This window comes from Amphimedon queenslandica, unplaced genomic scaffold (assembly GCF_000090795.2).
Source record: "Amphimedon queenslandica unplaced genomic scaffold, v1.1 AMPQUscaffold_12698_Cont10473, whole genome shotgun sequence".
Classification (NCBI taxonomy): Eukaryota; Metazoa; Porifera; class Demospongiae; order Haplosclerida; family Niphatidae; genus Amphimedon; species Amphimedon queenslandica.
This window is the reverse complement of record NW_003547066.1, coordinates 1-24,121: the sequence shown is the minus strand read 5'-3', so window position 1 is coordinate 24,121 and position 24,121 is coordinate 1. Positions and strand designations below refer to the sequence as shown.

Genomic DNA, 24,121 nt, shown 5'->3' with positions numbered 1-24,121 from the left:
GCCACGCCCATTCCAAGATGGAGTTTGCAAGGAGCAGTTCGAAAAAGTAATTTTTCGATTTTATATAAAAGTTTTAAAGTTTTTATAGGGAGAGATGGTCATTAGGACTTACATTAGTAGTAAAAGGATTTATAACGGTATCACTTTTTTGGTTGTACAGTGTTTTACAAGAAACTTCCCTGGCCTCTTCACTATTTCTAATTAAAGCCTGGTCAGTAATAATACTAATGAAATTATTTTGATTTTCTCTGTTTTAGTTGTGCGACTATTTACCTACTCCATCAACGGCCTTTTAGTTCTGGAAACAAATTAACAAAAAACCAAGTAAAACATAAGACAGAGAGAGAGGGAGAGTATAATTACGAAATTAATTGCAAATATTTTGTTTATTGTAATTTTTAATGATCTATTAATTATTATTATTATTACACTCAGTGGTTTAGAGTTATACAAGTTTCAGTCCTCGGTTTAATTACAGCTGCTGTCTGGCTCACCAGTTTAAGTCTGTGCGGTGCCTTGAGGTGAGCGTCATGGGTGTGGCTTATTTTAATGACCGCGCCTACTTAATTAACAGGACTGTGTTGCTATGGGAACACAGCGATTTGGCTATTCTTGCAGTTGTGAATGTGCTGTTGGCATTTGGTAATCACTCCAAAGTAAGCGCTATTTAATTTGTTGTTTATTTTTATTGATTTATTTTTATTTATTTTTGTTTGTGATATAGAGCAGAGGGGCAGTGTTGTTTATATTGGGGATATTGATGCTACTGTTGTTCGATAACGATCAATTAAGACCAAGATTAGAACACCGTAAGAGAGAGAAGGAGTAAGGGAGAGAGAGAGAGAGAGAGAGAAGTGAAGGAATTCCTTATTCAAAAATAGGGCAAAAGTCTCTGTACTATAGTACAAGGCCTTAGGCCAAATTATGCCAAAAATGACAAGGAAAGAATTCTGATTATCTCTTTCTCTCTAGCTGAAGGTCAACACAGTGGTGCAATGGCACACTTTTTATTTTGGCTACTCTCATTTCTTGGTGTCCCCGACCATAAAGGAGGAGCTGTTCTCCTATTGATTGCTCTAGTTCTCTCAATTTTACTCAGAAACTCACAGCGACACCTTGCTGTTGACATAGGAGGTGAGAGAGAGAGAAGTGAAAGCTAAATGTAAATGTACATTTACATGTAAAAATTTTAAAGCTTATTGTGTTTCTCTATATTTTTAGGTGCAAAGCGTGTTCAAGCATTCATTCATTTCATCCAAGCCATCGTCATGTTGCCTTTGGGCGTGGTCAGTTTGTTATCGAACCCCGCCCCTTCGTTATCCTCGTTCTCCTGCCTCCTATTATTCTCTCTCTTCTCTGTCATTTATTTCTACACTGACTCTATCGCCAAGCAACACGTCGACTCGTACCAATTGGCAGCATTCACTACCTTTCTCCCTATTTTTGTATCCCTGGGTGTCTCAATATATTTAGAATATGAAAACCCTACGATGCATCACGGGCTCTCAGTGGGTGTTGTATTAGCAAGCATGTTCCTCCTGTTGGCTACTCTATTCTTAACTCGTTCTTCGCCGTCTTCTCAGGGTCTCTTGATTGGGTACTCGGCTGCTGGGCTCCCTCTCTACTCATCTCAAGTCTCCCCGCCCACTTCTATGAACTGGATAAGACCTCTCTTGGGACAGGTCATAGAGAACCCCGACTCCCGAAGGATATTCTATTTCCTTTTACTGAATCTAGTGAGTACATCTAGCTTGGAGATGGAAATGCATCTTTGATTATTTTTATTGCATTTTGTGTTTAGAAACACAACAATTCGACCAATAATACTCTCACTTTCTCTTTCTTTCCCTCTCTCTCTCTCTCTCTCCCTCTCTCAGGGATTCACAGGTGTTGAGATGGTGTATGGTATATGGACAAACAGTCTTGGTCTCATTTCCGATGGGTTCCACATGCTATTTGATTGCACTGCCCTACTAGTTGGACTCTCAGCTGCTGGCATGAGCCACTGGAAACCAACACGTCTCTATTCATTTGGTTACGGGCGAGTGGAGATACTCTCCGGGTTCGTTAATGGCTTGTTCCTTATTGTCATTGGTGGGTTCATATTCACTGAAGCTATTGGTAGACTGGTGGACCCACCAGAGATTAATACTAACAGATTACTAGTAAGTGAATGAGGCTATGAGTGAGTTTGGGTGATGTACTGTAGATACCAGGAAATATTGGCTGGGATAATAATTGGTAGATTTGCTGTAAATTTTGTATTGGCTTTTTCTTATATTGGCAATTAGATTCAAATCTAAATTTTACAATGGCAATTTCTTATTATAAAGCCAAAGCTCTAACTCTCCATTAATATTTCTCTCTTACATTGTTTATGTTTAAGTAATGGCATGTCTTCCTCTCTAGTTTGTGTCAGTTGCTGGCTTTATTGTCAACATGATTGGAGTCATGAGCTTCCATTCACACATTGGGCATTCACACGGCCACTCCCATGATCATGGCCACTCCCACGGTCACTCCCACGGTCACTCCCATGGCCATTCTCATGATCACAACCACACCCACTCTCACGGCCACTCCCACGATCATCACAGCAACTCTCATTCCCATGATCACAGCCACTCACATTCACACGACGGCCATTGTCACCACAGCAACTCGAATATGCATGGTATGATAAGTGAAAAAGATAAAATTTTTATTTATAGGAGTATGCTTTTTGTTTCTCTTCCCCTCCCTTTCTCTCCCCCTTTAGGTGTATTCCTTCACGTATTAGCCGATACCTTGGGTAGTGTTGGTGTCATCATCTCTTCGCTGTTAGTCCAGTACTTTGGTTGGCTTATAGCTGACCCGATCTGCTCTCTCTTCATTGCTATACTCATAGTCCTGTCAGTCATTCCTCTACTGAAAGCATCAGGGACTAATCTTATACTAGCTACGCCTCCTCATTCTGGTGTCCAGGAAGCACTTGATAAGGTACGTAGATTACAGGGCAAGACTTAGATGTATTCAGGTTTCTCACAAGATTTTGGCATAATGCTCAGCTTTTTACATGTTCTTGTGTTGCGTAGCAAGTTTAAACTGATTTTGATCAAAATTGGATTTTTTTAAAGTTACTCCAAAATTGGGCCAAAGTCCCTGTACTATAGTACAGGGTCTTTAGCTAAATTTCACCAAAAATGACTAGGAGAGAATTCTTCATTTTTGTAATATTTTTTGATACATATACATGTTCTTATGTTGTGTATCAAGTTTGAGCTGATTCCGATCAAAATTGAATTTTTTATGAATTTTTAAAGTTACTCCAAAATTGAGCCAAAGTCCCTGTACTATAGTACAGGGTCTTTAGCCAAATTTTGCCAAAAATGAAAAGGAGAGAATTCTTCATTTTTGTAATATTTTTTGATACATATACATGTTCTTATGCTGTATAGCAAGTTTGAGCTGATTCCGATCAAAATTGGATTTTTTATGAATTTTTAAAGCTATTAAAAAATCAGGCAGCAGTATAGGCTTAATTGTCAAAGCATGGTTTTCAGCTCACTTAACTTACTGTATGAGTATGATGTAGATAGAAATGGTATTATTGGTTCATACATAAGGTAATTGCAGCCTCTTTATAAATATAAAATAGACATTTAGAATCTACCTGTCACTAATGGTCCTATGATCAAACGCAGTTACTTTTGTATGCCCACTGTGTATCACCTAATGGACATTATTATTATAGGTCCATTACGTGCTTGTATACACAGTGGACATAACTGTGTTTGTACATTTATGGATCTCGCTTACACATGTTGTTGGATATAGAGCAATGAACTGTGTATAATTAATAATTTAATATGCCTCCACTGTGTGGGATGGGGAGACTGTAATAGTTTTACATTTTATTCTGTTTTTTTAGTTACCAATGCTGGACGGTGTTCTTTCTCATTCTGATGCTCACTTCTGGCAGCAGTCTAGCACTCAAGTGGTAGGTACAGTCCATGTGCAGGTCGCACCTTCGGCCAGTGAGCAAAAGACGGCTCACATGATCACACAGCTGTTTCGAAATAAAGGCCTTGCTCTAGCTACTCTCCAAATTGAGAAACCTCCTTTTGTGCAGAGTGGCCAGCGTGTCTCATACATGATGCAGCATCAAAGCATGACTCAACCACATGTGTACGTCGACACTGGACCTCATGTCATTAAAAACATCTAATAATCACGATTATAGTAATAATAATTATTTTTAGCAAAGCAATTTTCAATTAATTGTTAATTTATATTCATTGATGTGGGCGTGGTCATTAATAATTAATGAGATTTGTGGGCGTGTCCACACCTCCATTATGCTTTTTATATTTCTCCTGATTTTTCTTCTCTTTAACAACATATATGGGATACCAGTTCAGGCGGACGAGCTTGAAACCCTTACAATAAGAGAGGAGAATGCAACAGAGTCCTCGCCTGAAGGCAGCTTCGAGAGAGCCTGCCGTACCAAAACCCTATGCCCCGAAGGGATCTCTAATATTGTCATTGGAGGGCTCCTGTTTGGTTTTCTGGGATGCTTTGCCTGTGCTATGTGGCAGTGGGAAGTACAGGCGGAGAGGAGGGCAAGGATAAATATGGCGCTAGCTCGTAATAGAGAAATAGACAGACAGATAGAAGCAGCACGACAGTATCGGCAACAGTACCACCAAACTACCCCTCCTACCCACCCTCATTCTGTTGAAATACCAGAGTCTAAAGTATCGTTAGAGGAGTCAAGGACCACAGGTACTGGTTTAAGGGACGAGGGAGACAAGACGGCATTACTGAGACATGAAGCAGAACCATCAGGATCAACCGTTTTGCAACAATCAGACCAATGACATCAAATACACATATTAAACTAGAAATTATTATTATTATTATTATTATCATTATTGTTGTATGATGTGCATATGCTTTTTATAGTACTATTTGTCTCCGAGGATAGAGACCAAAGAAAGTCGATGGTACAAATCCTTTCATCCCTTGACCGTTCTCCACTATCCACCATCCCAAGTCTTCCTCTCTGTGCATTACAATCATTTCCTCTCCACTCATGAAGCTTAGCTCTTCATTGCTTGTTGCTACGTAGCTAAAAAGAGCATAGACTTTTCTTTCTTTAATTTTCCCGAGTCCTTGCCAGCAATCCCGCAAGTATTGGTAGCAGTTAAGTGCATCTATGTCATCATTGTCACATTCTGATGCCTCTCGGACTAAATCTATTGGATACTGTTCATCCGATGTCTGGAGGTAAAGGGACGCTCCATTTTGTAGAAGTAGATGCATTGCAGGTAGATGAGTGAATCCGGCTGCACAATGCAATGGGGTCCTTCAGATATAATATAATCATAAGTACTACTTTACAATTATCTTACCATCCTTCACAGTCTTGAGCATTCACATCACATCCGAGCTCGATAAAGTATTCCATTATACTCAGGTTTCCAGAGCAGACTGCATTGTGCAAGCAAGTAGCACCTTTGGAGCTAAAGACTTGACATCCTCCTAACTGAAAGAGAGATGACTTGTGTCTGCATAATAACATACTTTTCTAATGCATTGCTTTATTAGCTCCATGTCACCTTCCCCTGCTGCATTAAGGAGCAGTGCTGTCGCATCAAAGTAGACTCTTCCTGAGGCTTTCTTCTCGTCCTTCTCCTTTGCATTTCTCACTAGTATTCCTTTCTTTTCTTTCTTTTCGTCTTTTGACATTCGTCTCTTTTGACTAAGGGAAAATGGAAAGTCAGCTTGTGGTGACATTGGTGAGTCAACGTCTTGAGGTTTCATTGCAGCTTCACGGAAAGCCCGTGCTTCCTCTTCTACTTGTTGTTTTGTCTTTTTATTTAGTAGAACAAATCGTCTTTTAAATGAGTCTGTAAACAACAACATTCCTGTAAATCCATTTTTATTAATTTCTACCTCCTCCTTCTCTTTCTCTTTTTATCTCTCCAGGTATGCTTTGTGGTATCCCAGGTGGTGCGAAAACTGGTAAAATAATAATCAAAATCTATTCATTGCCACACACTGTGTTTACCTTCTTTTACTGTTCCATTTCCAACCCATTGCTTCATTTTATCCTTCTCCTTTTCTCTCTGGCTCAGGCTACTCTGCAAACTGGATATCTCTTCTTGCAGGATATAAATCTTATTGTCTTGCAGTTCACTCATAAATTGTCTTCTCTGGTTACATTTAGATGAAACAAATCAAAACATTTTGGTTGCTTACTTCTAATTCTAACTGAGTAGCAGAAATGGCTTCATTTAGCTCTTCCAGTCCTTCTCTTGTTTCCTTCTCTGTTTTTCTCCTCCTCTCCTCTCTGGCTTCTTTGGCTTGTGTGAGGGAGTCACTGGCTGTTTGTGAACTTCTCCTGAGGAATGTTAGTTGTTCAGTGAGCCGTGCAGCTTCATGGTTCATATTAAAGACTTCTCTAGCTATATATAGTTGCAATCATAACATTGTAGTAGACCACAAATATTGTTATTTTTGGCTGCTATAGTACTCTACTGGTAATGTTATGTTACATTGGTATGTCACTGTTATGTTACAGATTATGTGCACTATGTAACCACGTGGTTTCAGTAAACCTCCGTATACTTTAAGTGTTGCCCACGTGATTTTGCCGCCTTGAGCTTGGAAATCTTTTCTTGAATACCAGCAAAGAGAAAATGGACATTATTTTCAGCCTTTTAAAGTATTGTAAGCCACTCTAAATGCATTTATCATTCTTTTTCTTTTAGGTTACATGACTGTGTAATACAATAAAGTCTAAAGTTAGTCATTCTATTCTTATCCGACTTTTCAGTTTTCAATTTACGACATTATTTTGAATCATGTTATCAGCCATAAACATTAAATATTCTATGTGTATAAATATTTCGTGTTATAAAAGGTTTGCGATTTGTTTTAGACCAAAAAGTCTTTACTTTACAATTTAGGTATTATTTACTCTTGACAATACTAAGAGTTTTATGTGCTCGTATGGTTATATTAGCTATTACCTAATTGTTCCTTTTTACTTCGAAGACCATCCACTTTATCACTCAAAGCTGACATCATTTGAATAGTATCTCTGATTGGGTCGGAGCTGAGTCTGTCCCTTTTCAGTAGCAGTAGATTCAATCTATCCACCTCTCTCCTTGTCTCTTTTATTTCCCTTTGAATGCTTTTGCCCGAAGGCAGGGCTTGCTTCTGTGACAATCTCCTCTTTCTTTTTTCTTGCTTCTTTTGGTGTCTTTTCTCTCTTGCAACAAATGCAACACTTGTGGAGTCAGCCCATGAATTCATCACATTTTGAAAGTTATCTCTACCATTCAGCCTCTTGTCTAAAGATAAAGACATTGCATTTCCTTTGGGGCTTTAGCTACTTACTTATCCCATGCCAGCACTCCATTAAAATCCATTGGCTGCCATAACTTGTCATGTCTATCTCAAACAAACAGGATTTGATGGTATCCAGTATGTCACTGCATGTTGCAGAGTGAGAGAAGGCCACAACTAGTGGGAAACGCCTCCCAGACTTTAGCTCAATCCTTATGCTGACCTCAGAGTCTTCCATTTTATCTTTGCTGACATCCAAGAAGCTCAAGACATGAAAAATGCAAAGCGAGCCCCACCCTTTATCAGAGTTGCAAGGATACCGTAAATATTTATTTAACGGATGCAGAAAAAATTACTTTTAAATTTTAATCAAAAAATTAATTAATTAATAATAATTATTATTATTAATGATAATAATCCATTAATAATCCTGTAAATAATGAAAGAAAGATACACAGATTATAATAATAAGATTAATTATAGTTCAGTGTGCAGACGAGCTGGACGCTTTTCAAGACAGAAAGCTGGAGTACTAAACTCCATAGCATACTCGCATTTATTAGGCTCCCCAGCAGAAAGAACCTTCTCCTCCACACCACAAACCAGAGTAACAAGAGTTGATCGATTCGGTCCATTCCAGCACTTCTCTCCATTAGAGTAATGCATCACAGAATGGACAGAGGTATTAGGTGGACCATCCCATTTGTCCCATTCGCCGAGACGCGTCTCGCTCCCGCCATTTTTATTTCTCTGGGTGACCTTATCAAACATGCATAGTTTGTATGTGTACTCACGATCAGTGAACTCATAGCACTGTTGATAAAGAGGAGCAAACTGTTGATTATCACCGAAATCAATATTGAGGTATTTCTGCCTCTCGTTACGTTTTCCTTCGATGTCTCTTTTACGAGACTCGGCTTCTTCGAGATCCTTTCTTGCTTTATCGGCTGTTTCAATCAACTTTTGAGTTTCCTCGTCATAAGGAGGCATCACACTCGGGGGACTATCTTGGTCTTTGTTGTCTCCATTATCTTCATCATCATCATCATCATCATCTTCATCTTTTTTTTCATCTCCCTCCTCATTCTCTCTTTGTGCCTTCTCTTCCTCCTTCTTGGCTCTCTCGGCATCTAATCTCTCTTCTTCTCTCTTTGCTATGTTTGCAGCCATTGCATCCCAAACTCGTTCAAGAAACGTCTCAAAGTCGACCGATTCAGCTTCATCCAGGTAATGGTTAGCTTCTTCAAGAGTAACGACATTATCACCATTATCATCCAGTTCAGAGTGATTCATCACCTCTTGTGTGGTGACACGGCCATCAGAATCAGCGTCGAGCAGCATAAACATCTTCCTTGCTTCCACTTCACGCTTTGCTGCTTTGTGAGTGTTTATTGACTCCTCCCATTTATTTTTGTGTTCGTCCTTAGCTTTAGTCTCGGGATCTTCAGCATCATCTTTTGCCTGTCGTAAGGTTTCTATTTCGGACTCTATGACTCCGATATCGTTCTCGTACTGCTCTAGCTCTTTCTGGTACTCACTCTTCTTTTCCTCTCCTTGCCTTGAGTACTCTAACATCTTCTCGTATCCCTGGGCATGCGTCTCGAATCTTCTCTGTAGCTCAGCTTTAGCTGCTCGGCCCATCTCTTCACAAGTGTTGGTGCAAGTTGTGTCAGTCCCCCACTCATCTGAGCCGTCACAGCAGTCGCATATCTTATCATTGACGCGAGAGGAGAGGAGATAGGAGGCTTTGTGGCCTTTATTAGGACAATAGAAGAGGTTATCTGGGCAAGCTGAAGTCCCTGGCTCGTCAGAGCCGTCGGCACAATCACAATAGTCATCATTGACGTATTTGAATGGAATGGTGTCTGATCCGTCTAGGCAAGTGAAGCTCTTCCCTGGTACATAGAAGCTGGCTTTCTCCAGTGACACGCCGTGAATAGAAGTGGCTAGAGAAGACCCAAAAAGCAATAAAAGACAGAAATAAAAGAGGGCCATCTTTTCACCACAAACAAGGACCATGTGTGGTGGGTTCGACCTAGAGGCGGTCTTTGCAACATGGCGTCCTCGATTTCAATAGAAGCAATTTTGGAGGACCTTTCTACAGCTCCAAAAGATGATATAGTATTTAAGGAGTCTCCAGAAGATTTTGAAAAAGGTTTTTAGTAGTATTTTTAAGACTAGCATTCTCTTTTTGTTTGTAGATCAAAGCAGCAACGATAAAATAGATTATGACAAGTGTACTTCATTTTATCATTCTCATGAACTATTGGAGCAATATCGGAAAGAAGATAAATTATTGAAGACATTAGATGACATTGAAATCATGATTAAAGATTTACAAAAGCATTTACACGAACAATGAAAGTAGAATGCAGAAAAATCCCCTGTGGGGCGTGGCTGCTTGAGCGCGAGCGCTGTGCGCAATTATTGTGCATGTGCCAGCTATCCAGCATAGACCATAATGGCTAACAACGAAGTGGAAATCCAAGAGCCCATTCCTCTTGTGTGTGGGTTATGCTCGGAGTACTACACTGACCCACTTATACTTCCATGCCTTCACTCCTTCTGCATGAAATGTCTCGTTAAAATCAAAGAGGAGCAAGGAAGAGAAGAGTCATTGAAGTGTCCCACCTGTGATGCTAATGTTCCATTGCCTTCAGGTAAAGTTAAGGGTCTGACTCAGAATCTTTGGTTGGCTCACAAGGTCTTAGAGGCTACCGTGAGGGAGAAGATAAGTAGCAAGGACAGCATCCCGTGTGACCAGTGTACATCATCGAGTGACGATGCTTCTGTAGCATTTTGTTGTTCATGCTGTTTGTTTTTGTGTGATTTTTGCAAGAAAGGTCACAAACGAATGAAGAAAACCGTCCACCATGAATTAATTGAGCTAGGAGGTAAGAAGATTGGAGATGTTTCCCCCGTTGTTAGCCGTCAACCAACATATTGTGCTGTCCACGATGACGAAAAGATCAAGTTTTTTTGCCAAGACTGTGAGATGCTCGTCTGTCGTGATTGTTTCATTGTAACTCATAAAGATCACAATCGTATTGAATACACTGAAGAAGGAGATGCAGCTCGTGAAGCACTGAAGGAAAGTGCAGCAAAATGCCATGAAGCTAAAGTTTCTGGTACTTTCTTTGAATCAATTGCTAATGGGGAGGAAATGCTGCGACAGATAGACACACGCAAGGAAGAGATTGAAAAAGAAATTGAGGAAACATTTACAAAACTCAAAACCATTTTAGAGGAACGTCGCAGGTACCTTCTAGCAGAGACAGAAGAGATTGCTAGCGCTAAGAAAGAGTCGGTTAAGAAGCAGTTGAATGAGTTTCAGAGGCTTGAGAATGGAGTTCTGCTCGGTTGCCAACTAGCCCAATCTGTGAGTGAGTGTGTGGATTCTGGTGAAGTCCTTAGCATTAAGAAATTAATCACTGATCAATTGGAGAGGTGTTTAAAAGCATCAAAAGAACACCCTCGTGAGATACAGGAGGATGGGGTAATACTAACAAAATTGGAGGCTGTTGGCATAAGCAATGAGATCAATGGATTTGGAGGTGTTTTTGAGGTTGATCCTGATCGCTATTCTATTGAATCTGGGTTAGCTATTCCACTGGCAACAGTAGGGAAGCAAAGGAAATTCAAGTTGGCCATCGATACTCCATTGTCTCTGGATAAAGCTACTGCTCATTTAAAAACCTCTTTTGTCAAATGTGATGGGACTAAAGAGGAGGGTAAAGTTGTTATAGCTAATGATAACAAGGCAGCCACAATCTCATGCACACCTCAAAGTATTGGTCAGTACCTTCTATCAGTCACTGTAAGAGGTCATCATATTAAAAGTAGTCCTTATGGTCTATCTGCAAAAGCATCAAAGAATTATGCCTCACTTCCTAATTTAGGTAGCTATAATGTTGGGAATTATACATATGGTGTTGCTGTTCATACTAATGGTGATGTGTTTGCTAGTGATAGTAGCAATGGCTTTGTACAGGTTTTTAGTCAAGATAGGAATAAGACACGAACTATTGGTACAAAAGGCAATGGTGATGGTCAGTTTCAGAGTCCATTTGGTTTATTGGTAGTAGGAGACAAGCTCTATGTGAGTGATAATAGCCTTCATCGTTTACAGTATTTCTCTGCCATTACTGGTAAGTATATTGGTCAGTTTGGCACCAATGGCAATGGGAAAGGGCAATTTTCTAATCCTTATGGTATGGCATCTGATGGTAAAGGAAAGATTCTAGTAGCTGATTACAGTAATAGCAGAGTACAAGTATTTGAAGAGGATGGGACATTTGTTCAAGTCATTCAATGTAATGGTACTCCAGCTGGTGTAGCAGTTGATAATGATGGAAATATTCATGTGACTATTTATAATCAACATTATGTACAGGTGTTCCCTCCAGAAGGTACAAATCAGCTTTACACATACAACAATCCTAATGGCTACTTGAATTATCCTACTGGTATTGCTATTGATGACGAAGGATACATCTTTATCCTATCCCGATATAGTAGTACCAACTATCTGAATGTGTTAAGTCCTCAAAGAACACAAGTTAATTTAATCTCACAGTTTCATAACAGTAGCACTTGCTATGGTATGGCATTGGATAAGGATGGGCACATTTACGTTCCTGATTATTATAATCGTCGTATTATGAAATACTGACTCTAGACTGAGTTGATAACAATGGTTATTATAGAATCCTAGCTTTTTGTATTTTGGTAGAGAAATAATTTTGTACTAGTGTATTACTTAATACTTAATTCTTTTTTTCATAATAATAATAATAGTTAAACTATAATCTTTCTTTATGTATTGTTAGTCCAATTGAGTTTAATTCTTTTTCATACTCTAGCTCTTCTTTCATAATCAACTCTCTTAGCCGATTTTTACGCAACTATAAAAAGACACTACCATTAATATTTGCAGTATAATAATTCATAACATACTGTAGCTATTGACTTGTTAGTGAGCTCCAGTTCTCTCTGCATCTCCTTATGCTTCCTCTTTAGCATCTTATTCTGACTCGACTATTGATCATAATCATCCACACTATTATTATTGGAACTTTTGATTACTTCTTCCAATGATTGGGTCCAAGTAGCATTCATCAAGTCTTTCTTTTCTCTAATGGAATGATGGTAGAAACAGTACATTAGTGGTATTAAATGGCAGGTTTTCTTAGATACTCAGTATTCTGAGTCTTCCTGACCTTTTAATGTCTTCCTCTTGTGCCCGGATCCTCTCATCTTCCTACACATACAAATAAGAAGGTCAATAATAATGGAGAAAGCTTAAGCCTCACTTGTAATCTGTGTAGCTGGGCGAGCTGACCCTTTCTACTCATTTCTGTCTCCTTGCTGTGTGCAGTGTATCTTGTTATGTGGTAACTGGTAACCATTGGCAACTGAATAATTAATGAAGTTCAACGCCCACTCATATTTGATTAATATTAGTTCTTTTTATTATTATTATAAAAAATATAAAAAGGAATGTCTTTTTATGATGCTATGAGCTCTTTTATTTGAGCTACAAGTTGATTATCATCTTCACTCAAGCTTTCAGAAGACATTTCCCACCTCAGCAATACTCTCTTGTAGATACTTTGACTCAGCAGTAGCTCGGTCTTCAGTACAGCTATAAAAATAGCAAAATAATAATCATCATACTACACATCTAATCCTTTGCAATAAAGGTAAAATATAAGTTTTTCTATACACTACATTGCTCAATTTTATCACACAACAATACTTTTCTTTCTAAATATATCTTCTGTTCAGTTATGTACCTTCCCAGTTCATTTCTAATTCAAACAAGTCAATGAATGGTCTACCATTTAAGTGTGTGCAGGATCTAACAACATCAAATTGAGACACAGAGGCATCAAGACACTCCCTCATTAGTCTCTCCTAAAATAATAATAAATACTAAAAAATAAGAAACTTTATTTACTTTATTGTTTATTACGTGTCCTTCTAAAGCTTCAAAGCTCTTTTTACCTACAGTGCATGAAAATGGTAACTTTTGTTAATAAGTTTGTTGATAAGATTTTTGCTACCTTGATCATCACTGGTAATAGCTTCAGCAGCAATGGAGGGCAGTCTTGAATCCATTAGATCACTGGTTGGCAATTGTGAACTAAGAAAATGAAAGTAATACAGTTTAATTAGGGGGCACCTCTCTACCTCTTTGATGTTAACAAGTGATGAAATTTCTGGAGTTTACTAGTAATTAATGAACAATCCAACTTCCTAATAAGTGATAAGGCAACATTTAAACCAGGCTGAGAAGCAGCTAATGGAAGGAGAATGGGGAGATAGAGGAAATATTTTAATATAAAGAAGATTTTCAATGACTACTAACATTTTGGAGAAGGAGAGGGAGGAAAGAATTGTTGAACTATCAAAAAGAACACGTTGCAGTGAGATAAAATATGAACCAGTGACAGAGGAGGCGATAAATTTTGAGAGAACTGAACGAGACCATCAAACAATTGACCAAAGACTAACTGTGAACCATTAAACTAGAAAGAGAGAGGACATAATTATTATAAATATATAATAATAATAAGTTGTACATAATACCTCTTTTGAAGTTGGTGTCCCCTCTTCTATTACTAAAATAAAAAGAGACTATTTATAATGCTGGATCTCATAATATTGCTTTAAAAGCTATATATACTCACCACTTATTAATTGATTCAAAACTTGCAATACAACAGTATTGACATCTTTAATAAGTAGTGGAAGATTCTCAAACAATCTCTTAATTACCGAGAGAGTTGCTAGCTCATCACGTCTCATGGAAGCTAAGATATAATTGTAGGCGGAGTCAATAAGGACACTAAATGAGGCGATAAGATACAATAAAATAAAGAGGTGTGTCACTTGTTAATAGGTGTGGCTAGTTGCTCTCGTAGCCATGACAATGTAACAGAGGTCACTTTACTATCACTGGTCATACTAGAATAAAAAATATGGATGAAAAATGTATCACAGTATAAAAAAGCAGTGCTCATAAGAACAATTGTATGTACCAAAAAAAATCAGAATTCTCTCCTAGCTATTTTCAATAATACATGTACATGTACATGTATTTCGCCAAAGTCCCTGTACTATATAGTACAGGGACTTTGGTACAATTTTTGAGCAACTTCAAAAATTTGTAAAAATTCAATTTTTGTCAGAATCAGCTTAAACTTTCTGTGCAAAATAAGTACATGTATATGATTCACTCTCTTACTTAATTTCATGCTCATTGAATAGCCCCAACAAGTAATTTGGTTTAAAATACATCAAAATATTTGCCATTGCTGAAAACGATTGAGGATTAATTGCAAGCAGTGATCTTCTGAATCTCTCACCATGCAATAAACACTACAAAATAAAAATAAAATAATATTTTTAATTTTTCTCGAGCTAACTGACCTTTAATAAAAGTGAATGCTTATCACCACAATGCCCCATTATTAATAATAATAACATATCCTCTACTTCTTCACTGTTCTCTTCTTTATGCTGATACAATGACTGCAGACCAAATGCATCCAGTGGAAGACATTCCTGCCATTTTATATGTCCCCCCAAAGTCCTCCTTTGGTTTCTGCTAGTCACTATTAGCTCTTTAGCAACAGAGAGTGGTGACACAAAAAGTGCCAAGGAATGAAGGAGAGAGAGGCACAGAGCATTTATAGAAGAAGGGCCTTTTTCTTCTTTACACTGTATCATTGGTAATAGGCTGCATACTGTCAGCAAGATAGCAGTGACGTCAGCCCTGTAAAACAAGTTTTAAAAACCAGTCAAACGGGTTTCAACTAACTGGTATTGCCTGCAAGCCTTTTCAGATGATGGGGGCGTCTTGACGTAATGTTGAGTTAATGTCTTGAGCGTTTTCTCGAGGATTTTAGTCATTATGTGAAGAGAGAGTGAGTCATTGTGAAGGAGATTATTGAGGTCATTTGATGTGCATTGAAGATAATAATGCCACATTTGTATGGAGAATGAAACATGCTTTCCCTATGAAGATGAGCATGGATTAATTATCATTCTCTCTCTCTCTCTCTCTCTCTCTCTCTCTCTCTCTCTCTCTCTCTCTCTCTTTACAAAATATTAAAAGTATCTAAGTTATGCATGGATTTCTATGAGAAAAAATAAGTTTAAAAAAAAGCTTTTTTGATAGGTTAAATAAGTAGTATTAGTACATAAATGTTTTTCTAAAAAATGTTAATTTTACTTGGTAAGTGACTTGACTATGTAGCAAAGTCGACCGACACTTTTCAACGTGATAGCCGATAATCCTTTCAACCATAATGGAAGAGCATTGGCCCACCCACTCACCTAATTGCAGGAGAGACAACCTATAAAAAGTAACAATTAGAACTGGCATCAATGAACTAAAGAGTCCAAAATTCTCTATCATCACATAAATGCATACTAACTTCTCGTTACTTCGTATGGGCAGGTAATACAAATCACTAATTGATTTTTGAATGGAATCCAAACTATTAAATATCTTGTAATAGTACAATATGTCCTTGGACTTAGTAACAGCCTAAAATGATATGAATGAGAGGAGTGTAGTAATATTAATCATCTATAGTGTGATTTTAATCATTTTTAATGAAACCAACGCGTGAGATTAATGTTTTTGGACACTTTCACTCTCTCCTTTCATTTCTTCTTCCCTTTTTCTTTCATACTTACTTCCATTATTGCTTGAATGTGTTTCTCTAAAACCGTTAGCACATTAATGAGTCTCGGGGGATCATTTCTCTGGTTGTTCCTCACAATGAAATGAGCTAGTGTATTTAGCCATTGAGATATACTGACAGCAGTCTGCAATAAGATTGAGATTGCTCATATCTGCAGTGTATTTTGTCAAATTCTTTCACATAAGAGCAAGTATATGCATCAAAGTAAATTATAAAAATGGAGAATTCTCATTTAGCGAATTTGAACAAAACACCCTGTACTATATGTTCTGTCCAGTACCAAAATAACTGATACTCTAAAGATATTAAATTTCCATTGTAAAGGCTATAGTTTTTCCAAAAAATGGCTCCAAAATCATCCCAAATTTTTATTACATTTTCTGATACATATCAATGTCCTTATGCTGTGTAGCAAGTTTGAGTTGATTTTGCCTTCGACTTTTCGAGTTACGACCATTTTAAGAAAATGCTAAAATTCTAAAAAATACCCAAGGCTATAGTCCATGGTTTTTCCAAAAAATGGCTCCAAAATCACCCCAAATTTTTTATTATATTTTCTGATACATATCAATGTCCTTATGCTGTGTAGCAAGTTTGAGCTGATTTCGACTTCGACTTTTTGAGTTACAGCCATTTTAAGAAAATGCTAAAATTCTGAAAAATACCCAAGGCTATAGTCCATGGTTTTTTCTGAAAAATGGCTCCAAAATCACCCCAAATTTTTATTATATTTTCTGATACATATCAATGTCCTTATGCTGTGTAGCAAGTTTGAGCTGATTTCGACTTCGACTTTTCGAGTTACGGCCATTTTAAGAAAATGCCAAAATTCTGAAAAATACCCAAGGCTATAGTCCATGGTTTTTTCTGAAAAATGGCTCTGAAATCACCTCAAATTTTTATTACATTTTTTGATACATATTGATGTCCTTGTGCTGTGTAGCAAGTTTGAGCTGATTTCGACTTCAATTTTTCAAGTTACGGCCATTTTAAGGAAATGTCAAAATTCTAAAAATCTCAGGATTTTTTTTCAAAAATGGCTCTAAAATCACCCAAAATTTATACTACATTTTCTGATACATAAAGCAGACTGTAGTACAGCGTCTTTGGTCCAGTATTTTTTTTTGTTTTTTTTCTATAACATAATAACTATTACCTGATGTCTGTGCTTCTCTGGAAATGGTCTTAACCATGGCAGCCATTCTTCTGTCATTTTCTTCAAAAATGGTACGAGACTTTCAGAGCAGGACCAATTAATAAAATTCTCACTAGTGCTACGTTCTTGGCAAAGTTCTACGATACAAAAACCAATGCTAAGCACTTCAAAAGTACTCTCGGAGTCCTTTCTTGGCTCTTTAAGATTTGATATCAGTCTAACCACACCCTCTTTCCATTTCTCTTTCAAAAGAGTACACAAGAGCTTATCGTCTTCTCTTACTAATTCAAAAACTGTCCAAAACCGTGTCTTCCATTGAGAAATCTTCCTCCTTACACTCTCCTCTTTCTCAAGCTCTACGTTTAACGGGGGATAATCAGTCCATTTGCTAAGACATGTAAGATGCCTGCTGTCTCCTCCAGGAGCACCTGGTTTCTCTCCTTCAACACTTAGGAACACGAGGCATAGTTTTTGTAGTAGATTCTTCTCGTTCCTTGAGCTTGGGGATAGAGATAATAGCTTCTCAATGAGAAAATGGAGCTGTTCTCCTTCTCTTCCTCCACCTTCCATTAGTGCTTTAAACTTAAAAGTGCAAAAACTGCAAAATTGGGTGGGCAGGGTACATGTAGATCAAGGTGAGTAGAATTGTATTATGTTAATTAATCTAAATACAGTTAAGGTTTTTTAAAGATTATTTTTCAAAAAAAAGAATTATTATCTAAAAATTAATGATTCTAAAATTGATTGCAAAAAAAAACATCATAATAATATTATTATTAAATTTTTTTAAATAGAATTATATGAAATGGGTTTGATTGATGATAAAAATTGTTATGTCCTTAACGGTTAGACTGGAGATGATGCATTGTCATCATCGATATTATCTTCTTTTATTGAAGCAGCACTATCATCATCATCGCTGCTACTGCCCTCATCCTCATCTTCTCCTTTCTTACGATATCTACACATAAAAAGAAAAAAAACATTGTCATTATTTGTCATTGTAATAATAATATTGAAAACTTACGCTGCAAGCTCAGTAGAATACTTCCTCTCTGTAAAAAAAGAAAAATAAAAATGCAGCAATTAATTGTAATCCAATAGCGTATTATAACAATGAATAGTATACATGTATATGATAGGATAAGGGCATGCAAGATTGTGTACAATACAAGTATTCTTTACCGTGTTCTTCAGGGTCATAGTCCCTTTTCTTTCTGGCACACAGACAGCAGAAGCAAATGAAGCAGCATATACAGCATATGCAGCAAATGAGGAGGGAGATGAAAACTATCAACAAGATAATCCACAAGGGGAAGGGTTCAGCACCAGAGACTGGCTCTGAAATATGATCGTTAACAATAAATATGTGCTCTTCGCTAAGAGGACTATCACCAACGACGTTAGATGCGGAAACAGTAAGATTGAAGATTTCATTGGGTTCGTATGAGAGAAAATACGAATTATTGGTTGTAACGACGCTGTGGATATCATCAGGTCCAAGCTGTCTCTTATCAGTAGTGCCTCGATTGCTATTGGTCACCCTCCAATATAGTGTATAGTTACGTACTGGTCGCTTTGGTGTTATCTGTTGAGTCCATTCGACGTAAAAGTACTGATTCAAACGATCATGAATCCTTACAACTGTTATTCTTGGCGTAAAAGGGCGGAAACCTCGAACTGTCAATTGGAGTTTTAGCGTCCCATTTATGTCCTTATTGCGACAAGAGAAATTCCCAGAGTCCCTTAGCGTGAGACCCGTTGTGGTTAGATGACCAGATGCTGTAACAATGAATGAAGGGAGTGGACTGCAGTTGTAAGCTTCCCTGACAGAAGGGAATAGAGAGAGGCGAATTGGAGTCAGCCAATCCAGAGTCCTTGAACCTAAAAACAATAATGATAATAATAATAATAATAACAGTTTTGCTTATTATTTTAATAATAATTATGTGCTTTTAATGAAATAATAATAATAATAATAATAATAATAATAATAATAATAATGATGATGATAATAGTACTAATAGTACATAAATGAAAGTTTTATTATGGCAGTGTATGTTTTATTCTGACCTTTGATGTTTAATTCAATCTTTGATGAAGCCACACCATTGCTATGGGATGCAAAGCAATGATAGAAGCCAACATGATCATATGATGCATTTAGCAGAACCAGGCTCGATGTGTTTTCCCCAACAAGCTTTACACCATCTTTCGACCATTCATATCCTGTTGCTATAACTGTGTTGCCACAAGGAATAACAATTCTTCTACCAAGCAATCCTTCAATAGTGCTTGATGGTGGTGTAGGAACTAAAAGAATAAAATATGATTTAAAAAAATGAAAAACAGTTACACACTCACTAGATACATTAATACTAATGGTAAGTGTAGCTCCTCCAAGATCAGGCGAACTGAAAGTGTATGTTCCAGAGTCTTCTGGTCTAAGTTCATCAGTCACTAGTTCTCCTGAGCTTGTAAGTCTTATCCTTGGGTTACTTGGAGATATAGTGTATCCACTGGGAACTGAAGGAGCAAAATTTGATATCCTTTGTCGATTTAAACCATTTATTGATAGAAAACCTAAAACGTCAAGGTAAGTAACAATTTAAAAATTATAAAACTTTCTACTTACTTGTCACACTGATTGCTGTACTGCTGGAGTTAGCACTTCCTCTAGAGTTACTTACCGTACAGCTGTATAAACCAATATCAGTAGTGTTGATGTTTCGGATACTAAGAGTGGAGCCTGTTTCACCAGGTATGGCCTTTCCATTCCTAAACCATTGATACGTAAAGTCTGTAGGAATACCACCAGCTACCACACTGATATCAACTGAACTGCCTGAAGACACTGTCTGTGGGCCACTGATGCTAATGATATATGCAGGTCCTAATTATTAAAAAATATTATTCACTTTCTTTTATAATTAGGAACATACCAAGTACATTAACACTGATGCTAAGTGTAGCTCCTCCAAGATCAGGCGAAGTGAAAGTGTATGTTCCAGAGTCTTCTGGTCCAAGTTCATCAGTTACTAGTTCTCCTGAGCTTGTAAGTCTTATCCTTGGGTTACTTGGAGATATAGTGTATCCACTGGGAACTGAAGGAGCAAAATTTGATATGCTCTGTGGAGCAGAATGATTTATTGATAGAGAGCCTAAATACATCAAGGTGAATCAAAATATCAAAATATGAAAAAGTAAATTCTTACTTGTCACACTGATTACTGTACTGCTGGAGTTAGCACTTCCTCTAGAGTTACTTGGTGTACAGCTGTATAAACCAATATCAGTAGTGTTGATGTTTCGGATACTAAGAGTGGAGCCTGTTTCACCAGGTATGGCCATTCCATTCCTAAACCATTGATAAGTAATTTCAGTAGGTGTACCACCAGCTATCACACTGATATTAACTGAACTGCCTGAAGACACTGTCTGTGGACCACTGATGCTAATGATATATGCTGGAGCTAAGGAGAAAAGCATTAACATAGCCACAGGAGTTCATGTTAAAATACAAAATGCTGATCTTACCAAAAAAATTAAGACTGATGGTAAGTGTAGCTCCTCCAAGATCAGGTGAAGTGAAAGTGTATGTTCCAGAGTCTTCTGGTCCAAGTTCATCAGTCACTAGTTCTCCTGAGCTTGTAAGTCTTATCCTTGGGTTACTTGGAGATATAGTGTATCCACTGGGAACTGAAGGAGCAAAGTTTGATATGTTTTGTGGATTCAAACCATTTATTGATACAGAACCTAAACATGTCAAGGTGAGTTAAAATTTTTTAATCTTAAAATTTTGTACTTACTCGTCACACTGATTGCCGTACTGCTGGAGTTAGCACTTCCTCTAGAGTTACTTGGTGTACAGCTGTATAAACCAATATCAGTAGTGCTGACATTTCGGATACTAAGAGTAGAACCCATTTCACCAGGTATGGCCATTCCATTCCTAAACCATTGATAAGTAATTTCAGTAGGCGTACCACCAGCTACCACACTGATATTAACTGAACTGCCTGAAGACACTGTCTGTGGCTCACTGATGCTAATGATATATGCTGGAGCTAAGGAGAAAAGCATTAACATAACCACAGGAGTTCATGTTAAAATACAGAATGCTGATCTTACCAAAAAAATTAACACTGATGGTAAGTGTAGCTCCTCCAAGATCAGGTGAAGTGAAATTGTATGTTCCAGTGTCTTCTGGTCCAAGCTCATCAGTCACTAGTTCTCCTGAGCTTGTAAGTCTTATCCTTGGGTTACTTGGAGATATAGTGTATCCACTGGGAACTGAAGGAGCAAAGTTCGATATGTTTTGTGGATTCAAGCCATTTATTGATACAGAACCTAAACACGTCAAGGTGAGTTAAAATTTTTTAATTTTAAAATTTTGTACTTACTTGTCACACTGATTGTTGTACTGCTGGAGTTAGCACTTCCTCTAGAGTTACTTGGTGTACAGCTGTATAAACCAATATCAGTAGTGCTGACATTTCGGATACTAAGAGTGGAACCCGTTTCACCAGGTATGGCCATTCCATTCCTAAACCATTGATAATTAATTTCAGTAGGCGTACCACCAGCTACCACACTGATATTAACTGAACTGCCTGAAGACACTGTCTGTGGACCACTGATGCTAATGATATATGCTGGAGCTAAGGAGAAAAGCATTATCATAACCACAGGAGTTCATTTTAAAATACAGAATGCTGATCTTACCAAAAAAATTAAGACTGATGGTAAGTGTAGCTCCTCCAAGATCAGGTGAAGTGAAATTGTATGTTCCAGTGTCTTCTGGTCCAAGTTCATCAGTCATTAGTTCTCCTGAACTTGTAAGCCTTATCCTTGGGTTACTTGGAGATATAGTGTATCCACTGGGAACTGAAGGAGCAAAGTTCGATATATTTTGTGGACTCAAACCATTTATTGATACAGAACCTAAAGACATTAAGATGAGTTAACTTACAACATATCAAGCTTGAGGTTAGTTACAAAACTTCAATTACAATGATAAGTTTAAGAACACTTCTTTTGTGACAATAGACTCAATTAGAATTAAAGTTATGTCATGTTGAAGCAAATTTCAATTACAAATACTATTTTTGATGTTTTATTGCATCAAACAGAAACATGGCTTGCTTTAAAACAAAAGAAGTTACTGGTTTTAAAAGATGATTGCAGTTAAGCTGCTGAAGTACTGGTTGTGTCATTACTGTCACTACAATTTTCAATTTTGATCTCAAACTTGCTATACAACATAAGAACATCAGAAAATATTATAAAATAAAAAATTCTCTAATAGTCAATTTTGGCAAAATTTGGCTAATGACCCTGTACTAGAAGGAACTTTGGCCCAATTTATCAGTAACTTTAAAATTTTGTTAAAAATTCAATTTTGCTTGACAAAAGGTCTAACTTGCTACACAACATCAGAAAATTTATATAAATGGATACTTCTCCTTCAGCTAATTATGAAAAAATACGATGAATTAGGGTTTTTTTGCACAGCTATATTTAGCAAGCTAAACAACAAACCTCATGCACCTGTAGAAAACTAACAAATAAACTGGGAAAGTCTGACTCTGTCATATGATTCAATAAAGTTTGGTAGGGAGATTTTAAAAAATCTCCTGTTTTTAGATTGAATGGCCATGACTCAATTAAGGATTAAGCCACAAATGCAATCACAATTATGTAACTGTAATTTTAATTAATCTGCTGATTATATAGAATTGTAATTAACGCTAAGTCTTTCACAAATTTATGTACTTACTTGTCACACTGATTGCTGTACTGCTGGAGTTAGCACTTCCTCTAGAGTTACTTACCGTACAGCTGTATAAACCAATATTAGTAGTGTTGATGTTTCGGATACTAAGAGTGGAGCCTGTTTCACCAGGTATGGCCATTCCATTTCTAAACCATTGATACGTAAAATCAGGACTACCACCAGCTACCACACTGATATCAACTGAACTGCCTGAAGGCACTGTCTGTGGACCACTAATGCTGATGACATGTGCTGGCCCTAATTTCCAAGAGTAATGTTCATTTTCTTTCATAATTAGGAACATACCAAGAACATTAAGACCGATGCTAAGTGTAGCTCCTCCAAGATCAGGTGAAGTGAATGTGTATGTTCCAGAGTCTTCTGGTCCAAGTTCATCAGTCACTAGTTCTCCTGAGCTTGTAAGTCTTATCCTTGGGTTACTTGGAGATATAGTGTATCCACTGGGAACTGAAGGAGCAAAGTTCGATATGCTCTGTGGAGCGGAGCCATTTATTGATACAGAACCTAAACACGTCAAGGTGAGTTAAAATTTTTCAATTTTTAAATTTTGTACTTACTTGTCACACTGATTGCTGTACTGCTGGAGTTAGCACTTCCTCTAGAGTTACTTACCGTACAGCTGTATAAACCAATATCAGTAGTTCTAATGTTTCGGATACTAAGAGTGGAGCCTGTTTCACCAGGTATGGCCATTCCATTTCTAAACCATTGATACGTAAAGTCAGGAGTACCACCAGGTACGACACTGATATCAACTGAACTGCCTGAAGGCACTGTCTGTGGACCACTGATGCTGATGACATGTGCAATTCCTAAGTATCAAATGATAATGTTCATTTTCTTTCATAAATAGGAACATACCAAGTACATTAACACCGATGCTAAGTGTAGCTCCTCCAAGATCAGGCGAACTGAAAGTGTATGTTCCAGAGTCTTCTGGTCCAAGTTCATCAGTCTCTAGTTCTCCTGAGCTTGTAAGCCTTATCCTTGGGTTACTTGGAGATATAGTGTATCCACTGGGAACTGAAGGAGCAAAGTTCGATATGCTCTGTGGAGCGGAGCCATTTATTGATACAGAACCTAAACACGTCAAGGTGAGTTACAATTTTTCAATTT

At 37.5% G+C, this 24,121-nt stretch overlaps 5 protein-coding genes and 1 pseudogene across 5 annotated transcripts; 2 read left to right on the top strand and 4 right to left on the bottom strand.

Moving 5' to 3' along the window:
- Window position 1: 1 nt before the first annotated feature.
- LOC100634335 (zinc transporter 5-like) lies at window positions 2-4,243 on the top strand. Its single transcript, XM_020003276.1, has 12 exons — window positions 2-46; window positions 89-211; window positions 258-324; window positions 436-521; window positions 575-656; window positions 725-809; window positions 973-1,134; window positions 1,222-1,736; window positions 1,878-2,165; window positions 2,410-2,674; window positions 2,759-2,979; window positions 3,911-4,243. Exons 1-12 carry the CDS (start codon window positions 18-20, stop codon window positions 4,205-4,207), a joined length of 2,220 nt encoding a protein of 739 aa, XP_019858835.1. The 5' UTR covers window positions 2-17; the 3' UTR covers window positions 4,208-4,243.
- A 608-nt stretch (window positions 4,244-4,851) lies between these two features.
- On the bottom strand, window positions 4,852-7,642 carry LOC105314655 (uncharacterized). The gene is made up of 8 exons (XM_011408947.2): window positions 7,387-7,642; window positions 7,017-7,340; window positions 6,244-6,449; window positions 6,053-6,197; window positions 5,938-6,003; window positions 5,566-5,891; window positions 5,394-5,527; window positions 4,852-5,347 (listed from the first exon to the last, which is right to left on the bottom strand). Exons 1-8 carry the CDS (start codon window positions 7,571-7,573, stop codon window positions 4,939-4,941), a joined length of 1,797 nt encoding a protein of 598 aa, XP_011407249.2. The 5' UTR covers window positions 7,574-7,642; the 3' UTR covers window positions 4,852-4,938.
- An 85-nt stretch (window positions 7,643-7,727) lies between these two features.
- LOC100634209 (glucosidase 2 subunit beta pseudogene) lies at window positions 7,728-9,436 on the bottom strand (annotated as a pseudogene).
- Window positions 9,437-9,784: 348 nt separating this feature from the next.
- Window positions 9,785-12,196, top strand: LOC105314654 (E3 ubiquitin-protein ligase TRIM71-like). Its single transcript, XM_011408946.2, has one exon. The coding sequence runs from the start codon at window positions 9,797-9,799 to the stop codon at window positions 12,005-12,007; it is 2,211 nt and encodes a 736-aa protein (XP_011407248.1). The 5' UTR covers window positions 9,785-9,796; the 3' UTR covers window positions 12,008-12,196.
- Window positions 12,197-12,554: 358 nt separating this feature from the next.
- LOC109587061 (uncharacterized) lies at window positions 12,555-17,882 on the bottom strand. The gene is made up of 17 exons (XM_020003275.1): window positions 17,209-17,882; window positions 16,045-16,176; window positions 15,780-15,892; window positions 15,575-15,698; window positions 15,161-15,357; window positions 14,770-15,115; window positions 14,585-14,718; window positions 14,230-14,304; window positions 14,028-14,185; window positions 13,927-13,958; window positions 13,706-13,865; window positions 13,528-13,636; window positions 13,401-13,480; window positions 13,295-13,341; window positions 13,131-13,251; window positions 12,648-12,979; window positions 12,555-12,595 (listed from the first exon to the last, which is right to left on the bottom strand). Exons 1-16 carry the CDS (start codon window positions 17,776-17,778, stop codon window positions 12,843-12,845), a joined length of 2,535 nt encoding a protein of 844 aa, XP_019858834.1. The 5' UTR covers window positions 17,779-17,882; the 3' UTR covers window positions 12,555-12,595; window positions 12,648-12,842.
- A 37-nt stretch (window positions 17,883-17,919) lies between these two features.
- LOC100634082 (hemicentin-2-like) lies at window positions 17,920-24,090 on the bottom strand. Its single transcript, XM_003390207.3, has 17 exons — window positions 23,867-24,090; window positions 23,563-23,817; window positions 23,291-23,509; window positions 22,988-23,242; window positions 21,934-22,152; window positions 21,612-21,869; window positions 21,340-21,558; window positions 21,018-21,275; window positions 20,746-20,964; window positions 20,424-20,681; window positions 20,151-20,369; window positions 19,844-20,101; window positions 19,573-19,791; window positions 19,282-19,521; window positions 18,394-19,092; window positions 18,236-18,263; window positions 17,920-18,169 (listed from the first exon to the last, which is right to left on the bottom strand). Exons 2-17 carry the CDS (start codon window positions 23,696-23,698, stop codon window positions 18,055-18,057), a joined length of 3,819 nt encoding a protein of 1,272 aa, XP_003390255.2. The 5' UTR covers window positions 23,699-23,817; window positions 23,867-24,090; the 3' UTR covers window positions 17,920-18,054.
- Window positions 24,091-24,121: the final 31 nt, after the last annotated feature.